Consider the following 7,544-nt stretch of genomic DNA (forward strand, 5'->3'; position numbering starts at 1 on the left):
ACGTGAACGACATGTGCCATGTTAATTTGACAAGGGACTTATGGCGAAGGGGACCCTGTATCATAGTAAATTTTCCCCCATTGAAACCGTTCGGTATAAAATAGCTATCGATTTATGGGCATTATAATTATTAAAGTAAGGTTAAAAGGTCGTAGATATTTTCAATATTGTGAAAGTCTTGTAAAAATTAAAAATTAAATTCACCTATGGCATTTCGATGAATCATGTTTTTTTTTAATATTTTGTGATTATCTACAACGTGATATTCATATCCTAATCCTAACTTAATAGTAACTACGTCTGTCTGTCTGTCTGTGTCTTACTCTTTCATGCCAAAAGTACTGAACGGATTTGAATGAAATTTGGTACTTATACATATGGTCTAGACCCTGAGAAAGAACATAAGCTACTTTTTATCCCGGAATTCCCACGGGAAAACTTTTTAAGGCGAAGCGAAGCTCTCGGGAACAGCTAGTAAGTAATAAATTAAGGAATCACCTAGCTAGAATCGAATCCGAGACAACCGGAAACATGCAGTGTTCCTTATGATTATGAATGAGTCACCTTTCTCGTATGCCGGATATTTTTATATTAATAAAATATGAGAAGGTATGAGAAGCTAAGCAATACGGATTCATTTGATCAAACTCCCATTAGAGTGTCTTATGAATATGAAAGAAACCTTGTATTAATTGCACATTTATGGAATGAGCCTTATTTATATTGTAATTAAGTTATTTGTATAGTCGCAACGTGTTTGTATGTAGTAAATTCCTTTGGTACAATGTACTCATTATGGGGAACCTAAGAGTAATGAAACAAGGTTTGCAATATACCTACCATAAAATTCAAAATACGGCGAAACAATTTTTTTCTACGTGGTCTATTACGCAAACTAATCTAAAAAAGACGCATCTTTTCCACGTGTCCTCTTTAAAAAGGCGAAGAGAGATTTCTTACACTGGTTGGCGCGTAAGGGTTATCGTATACGGGGGGTCACTCTATATGACGAAAAACTAAGTTCTGGAGCGGTGCTGCGCGATCAACGACTCTACCTCGCTGTATTAAACGTGCCGATTTGACGACATCCCTCGTTCGTTAGTTTTTCGTCAGTATAGAGTAACCGTCCTGGGGCCTGGCATACTCCACGCCACTCTCAGGCCATGTTCAAGCGCTCCAACCCCCGCAAGCCACATCAAAGGGCACCACTCGCATACCGGGGCTTGCCAAATTATTGGAATATACCTTTACTAGCGGTTGCGCCTAAGTTTTACAAACCCGTAGGTAGCTAGACCTTGGAAACTTCGGTATGACTATGTGGAAGAATAAAAGTTCGAAAAAATCTGTCAGTAGGCAAGACGAAAGAGTGTATTTATAGTAGAATGTATGAATATGTACGTTATGTAAATTATAAAAGCTGCTAAATTATTTATTGAAATCTGTCTCATTCAATCATAGAGCTTTAAAAGCTTGAAATTCAATTGTTATTGAATTAACGTACTCAGTAATTCTGTGAGTATATTGTCAAAGTGTAGGTATAATAATGATGAACTAATGAGATCCGGTACCTCCAGCCCGGCGCTAGACAACTCGTCGATATCTCATTAGGAGGATCCCATTACATCAGTCTGACATCAAAGCCCGCTACAACCGCTGCGGAGTGTGTGGTTTTATGATATGTCTGCCAACAGCCAATAACAATCCGGCATTCACATCAAACACTCAAACTGAATCGACGATTTACGAGCCAATATCAACCACCTGGCAGTGCAGTGGCAATTTCGCCTACAAACATTGTGCCACCAGCGTAAATCACAATTTACTTCCCCAAGGGAGCACGGCCCTCTTTGTAAAAGGAAAATTCCGACAAACTCTCCGTACTGAGCACATTTTCTGTAACGCGCAGTGTATTTAACCTACATCAAATGGAAGCTTTATTACCGGCGAGCGCTAAAAGCAACTTTACCAAAAGAAAATTCCCTCCGCCGTGACACTTGAAACTTAAAAGCCTTCCCCTATTTCCTTATTTGTCAGTTTACTGTCAACCCTGAAGCGCTCGTTGAAAATTGAGAAATATAGTGTTCCACATTTAAACTCCGCGTCGCCCGGTTGACCGTGTAAAATCAGCGTGCACTAGGAGTTAATTGGGTGCTAGTTACAGAGATGTAGAGCGACAGATTCGGGCCACTTGGCGCAGTCCAAATCAGTGGGAAAACATAACGGTTCATTAGTCAGACGGCGAAGGCTGTGAGCAAACAGCCAGCATTTTACTCAGCGACGCGTTCACACGACGGCGCTCGCGTCTGCCGCTGTCAATATGTTTGCTTCGCGTATTTTCCTGACGCTAATGACGGTGGTGGCCCCGGCCGCGCTGCACCGCCAGCGACGGTACCTCGTGTACCCCAACGGAGGCCCAGCTCGAGCACAGGTATTCCTCAATCCAATTCCCAGATTTACATAACTTGAGCAAATGATGTTTTCTTTGCACTCCGGATCGCGCTTAACGAAGCAGTGTTTTTTCTTGTTCGTGAATTTAAATGCAATTATGTCGCTCGCTCTTTGAAGCGAAGCGCGATATTCTTTTGCATGGTCTCGTTAATTGGGACAAGATATTTCCTGTAGCGATATTACGTTTCCGCCATTAATAATGTTGTGATTGAGTGGATAACTTATTTTCTGTCTGGAGAAGCCATTTGCATTATCATCTCAAGGATGTTTAGCGCCGAGGAACAATGGCCGAAATATAATATGAAGAGCCACTTAAAGTGCCCGCCACAAAGAAGGCTAATATTGTTTTCTTTAATAAATGTAGCAGCTTTTGGTAGTTATTTTCTTAGGTAACAAAGGAGTTTTCAGTTTCAGTTTTAAATTGTATACAATATTTTATGTGCTTTACTAATACTGATTATTTTAGTGGAAATACACGGAACAAATTAACGTAAAAAATACATTGAGTAGGTACTTATTGCCCCTTGAAACACAGTATTATTAATTTATGATCAAACGAACTTACCTGTAGGTAAGTGAAGTTTGATCCATAATTATGCGAGCAGCTTTATTCGACGCGATTTATAGTTAACATATTGCATTATTGTAGTGCTTGAAACACACAGATCCCGTGGAGTTTTTAATTGATTCCATACATACAGTTGAATTTTGTAAATCAACTATAATGCATCTGTTTATATAGAATAATGTTTCTTCAATTTTTCTAAGTACAAAATTGTTTATGAATCCCAAGTAACATTTCATTCGAGCTTAGGTTGTAAGAAATGCCTTTAGGTTTTATAAGGGTTGTGAAAAGGTTAATGCTTTGCTATCTGGTCATATTGAGTACTTGAGAATGATTACTAAGTCCTAAAACTAATTGTTTATTAATACAACCTTGTAGCTGCTGATAAGAGTTTATAGTAACGTTATTTTAACATGTATTTCAGGAGCATATAGTTCTAGGATCTTATAGTTGTCGTAGACTCCTGATTTACTTCTAGAAAAGCTAGCATTAATGCTTAAGTGAGAGCTTAAGGTTAAATTTTTAACCTTGATACAACCATAAAGTTATGGAATATTTAAATTACTTATAAGTATTTTTTAAAACCTATCTTAAACCTTTAGGTTGATAAGAGTTGTCTAGGCAAACAAATTAGGACTACTTGGTGAAAACCAAAAGCATTAAGCACTGGCTATGAGCTAAAGGCATGATTTAAGTCCTACAAGAATATTTTAAAGCTTTAGAGGCATCCTCAAAATATGTTTAATGCTTTTTAGTAATTTCCTAACGGCCGCCATATATTTTCACTGAAATAAAAAAAAAAAAACTTACCAAAAAGATACATTTTAATTAATAAGGGAAAATTCAGTAGCGTTTCCTATACTATTCCAAATATATGTTTTTTTATATAGACAGTACTTTTATTTCTAATATAAATTTACACCAAACATAAAATTTTATCTATTTTTTTTAATTAAAATATCTTCAAATTTATCATTTACAAAAGGCCCGTCACTTATACAGAACTATTATCCGAAAGTATCACAATAAAGTGCTAGTCGCACAAGGTTTTCATATTTCCTGACTTCAGCCTCACTACTTACTATATTTTGTATTAATACAACACTTACAAGTTAGCCATTTTGAGTCTTGGAAAGTGTCAGGTAATGGCGCCATTTATTATAATTATTATAAAATCTTACACAGAAACATTTTAAGACCCGAGAGTCCTGGGAAGGCATTACAAACATCCATCAAATATGTTTCAAGTTATAGAAGAGTTACATCCAGGACTAATTTAGAACTTAAAAGCTGTCTTCCAAGGTTATGTTAACGTTAAATTAAGGTTGTGAAGGTTTTATTTAGGTTCTGTGTAAGTTGTTCAAAAGGTTCTGGGTTTGAGCTATAGGTTTTGCTGTAGCTCTCAGAAAGGTTCTAAAACGTGGGCCCTTTTTGCACTCAGGAGGTTAATTTAAGGTTAATATAAGGTTATCGAGCCTTCTAAGTCTCACGAGTTGATTTCCATACAAAGGTTCTAGAACCTTTTCAAAACCTTTTTAAAACCAAAAATGTTACTTGGGATATTACCTATATTATGATTTTTTTTGTATATTTTTGAAATACACTGTGTAATCAAATTATATTAAAATTCCAGTTTATCCTCGGTCTCGGTATACCCGTTGACTTGAAAGAGCAGTCGGTGACCGTCGGAACAGTCATCAAATTCCAATACTTACTACCTACCAACAGTTCTGAATACACTAGCAGAATTTACGGATTTGCTAACGAAATCTCAAGGGACATGCACGATGATAAAACTAATAACAACGATAAAAACGATATATCTACTGACAATGACGCCCGTGACATAACCGATGAAAACAATGAGCTAAATAGCACAAGAAGTGATAATGATGATGAAACAGATGATGAAAATACCCTAGTTGATATCACGTTTGACAAAGACAGGAGAAAACGTTCGCTAGTCTATACAGAAGGCGGAGAGGTCGACACTAATGATGTTTCTGAAGGAACAGAAGTGCCACTTCAAGAAGCTATCAGACGGCAAGAGTTGCTGGATCAGAAGTATCTTGGTCATCGGAATGAGGAAGAAGAGGAGGAGAAAAAGACAAACAGATGGGATTACTATAAAATACTGGAGCGGATGGTGGAAAGGTATGATTTTAATTAATTTGTAATACATATTACACTTACCTAATATTTATGCAGAAAATATGATATCATACAGTTTTGCTATGCCATAGGTCAACAAAAGTTGTTCAGAATGACCCCCTGAGTCACTCCCTTTCCGCTTAGTATATTTTACCCTTTTTTGCAACGCCCTTTGATTTGACTTACCCTTTTTTGCAACACCCTGTATATACCACACTTGCAACACCCTGTATTTCAACCTTCCCATGGTATATCATTCAGATACGGGTTCACGGGGAGGCCGTGCCTGCTGCGCACGATCTGCGAGGCGGCGTCCGTGCCCTTCACCCACGAGAGCGGCCTGCTCGCCGAGATTGGACATATCTTATTCACGTGAGTACTGAAGTACTGGAGGGTTACTCTAGCTTGAGGAAAAAACGAACGCAAGCGACGTCCTAATGGGGAGGAAAACGCAAGCAAATTACAGATGTCGCCACTGTTGAGTAGGCCCGATTCCCCAGTTCTAATTGGTTCAAATAAGACACTCTGAAGACACAAAGCGCCATCGTACCATCTAGGTAGTACCTATCGTTGTTAGCGCAACAGTGTTCTAAAATTTCTTTTTTTAAAAGGTAGAGTGACCCTTTGCAACTTGCAACTGTAGGAGGTAACATGTACAGGTGTAGAGACTATTCTCTGGAATGAAATGCGAAATCGATTGTGGCACGGTGTGAATTGTTGGATAATTTCATACATTGTGACGCACTGAATACCTAACAGTGTGGTAGTGGATGATTACGGGCTAATAATGATGATTGTACTACTTTATAAACAGTAGTGTCAACTATGTTACCCGTAACACAGAATAATAACTAGTACTTACCCCGAAGTCACAAGTATTTTCAGCAGTTGGAGGAAATCTTAAACAACATTTGCTTGTTTGTGTGATCTCCAATCGAGATAATTTATTTATAGGTACTCGTATTTTATCATCATCATTTACCGACCGTCAAGTAGGGGACCAATTTTTATATAACTTAGCATCTAGTAAGCTGGAACTCTAGATTAACATACTTATAGGCAATTTTTATCCTAGAATTCCCAATGGTAAAAACTTTTAAATCGAAGCTATTTCAAAGTAAATAATTTTCATTTCAATGTACCAGGCCATCAGCAACCAGAGACAAGTTGTCGGAACATTCGGACAACGAGTACCACGCGGCGGAGCGCCTCGGCCGCGACCAGGGCGCCAACTGTGAGGCCTTATTCCCTGAGTGCGAAGGATCAGTTTTGGACACGTTCACCGAAATCGGAGTCGACACGTTGCATAAGTTTGGCTTGTATTAAAATGTTTTGGATTTTATATGAATTGTTTTATTTGTATCTAAGTATAATAACTTCCTTGTAATAGGCTTGGTAGCTTCTACTATTTCCTATTATGTTTAATAAATAGTGAAAGAGTTTTCTATAGCTATACAGGGTGTTGCAAAAAGGGTATACTAAGCCGAAAGTGGGTGACTCAGGGGGTCATACTGAACAAAATTTTTTCAACGAGATTTGGAGATTCGCGAAAATAAATATTTGTTCTCCATAGTAAAAAGTCACGTGACCAATAAAGTTTTTATAATAAGCCGAAAGGGGTCACCCCCTTTCGGCTTATTATACCCTTTTTGTAACACTCTGTATAGTCAGGTATTACTAAAGGTGTTACGTGAAAGAATTAATACGTGGAATTCATGGTCCTTATTTTTCAATCCCCAATGGCAATCCCGTTTCTACATTGTGAATAATTATTTTTTGATTGAATTCAATTGAAGAGCTTAATATTTATGTATTTTGAAATTCATATCCGGGTCCAAAGCTATTTACTTACAGGATTATTTTTTATAAAACCTTTTTCTGAACAAATTGAGTACAATCCGTCTATAATTGGATCCCTGTCAGTGGCTGTAGCGAAAATGGATCCCATATAATATGGATTCCACCCATGGATGAACCAATATTTGAAATCTCGTGGCGTAGATCTACCCTATCTACATAAATGCACTTCAGGTTAGCGACTGGTAGGACACAGCACAGGACCGAGGAAAACCGAGTTCTTGTATCGGAGGCCAAGACCCATTTTGTAGAGTGAGAGTGCAGAGTAAGTACCTAAGTAGGTAATATTTAAGAAAAGCTGCGTGTTGAAAAAGAAATAAATCAGTTTATTCGTGTGTTTGATTATAAATAATAATTATGCAGTATAAAATATCAACCTAGTCTAAGAAAAATACTTTTTGTGTTTTTTCTTGAGCAACTACCTATCTACCTATCTCTGTTAGTTTATAAGTAGGTATTACTCTTTTATTTTTATTTGCTTTGCTGTTCTTAGGTATCAAATAAACGATATAATATTAATAAA

At 37.4% G+C, this 7,544-nt stretch overlaps 1 protein-coding gene across 1 annotated transcript; it reads left to right on the forward strand.

The window, feature by feature from the left end:
- Positions 1-2,050: 2,050 nt before the first annotated feature.
- LOC105385414 lies at positions 2,051-6,506 on the forward strand. Its single transcript, XM_011555792.3, has 4 exons — positions 2,051-2,428; positions 4,647-5,167; positions 5,426-5,536; positions 6,310-6,506. The coding sequence occupies exons 1-4, from the start codon at positions 2,318-2,320 to the stop codon at positions 6,488-6,490; spliced, it is 924 nt and encodes a 307-aa protein (XP_011554094.3). The 5' UTR covers positions 2,051-2,317; the 3' UTR covers positions 6,491-6,506.
- The last annotated feature ends 1,038 nt before the right edge of the window (positions 6,507-7,544 follow it).

The sequence above is a fragment of the Plutella xylostella genome, chromosome 21 (genome assembly GCF_932276165.1).
Source record: "Plutella xylostella chromosome 21, ilPluXylo3.1, whole genome shotgun sequence".
Lineage (NCBI taxonomy): Eukaryota > Metazoa > Arthropoda > Insecta > Lepidoptera > Plutellidae > Plutella > Plutella xylostella.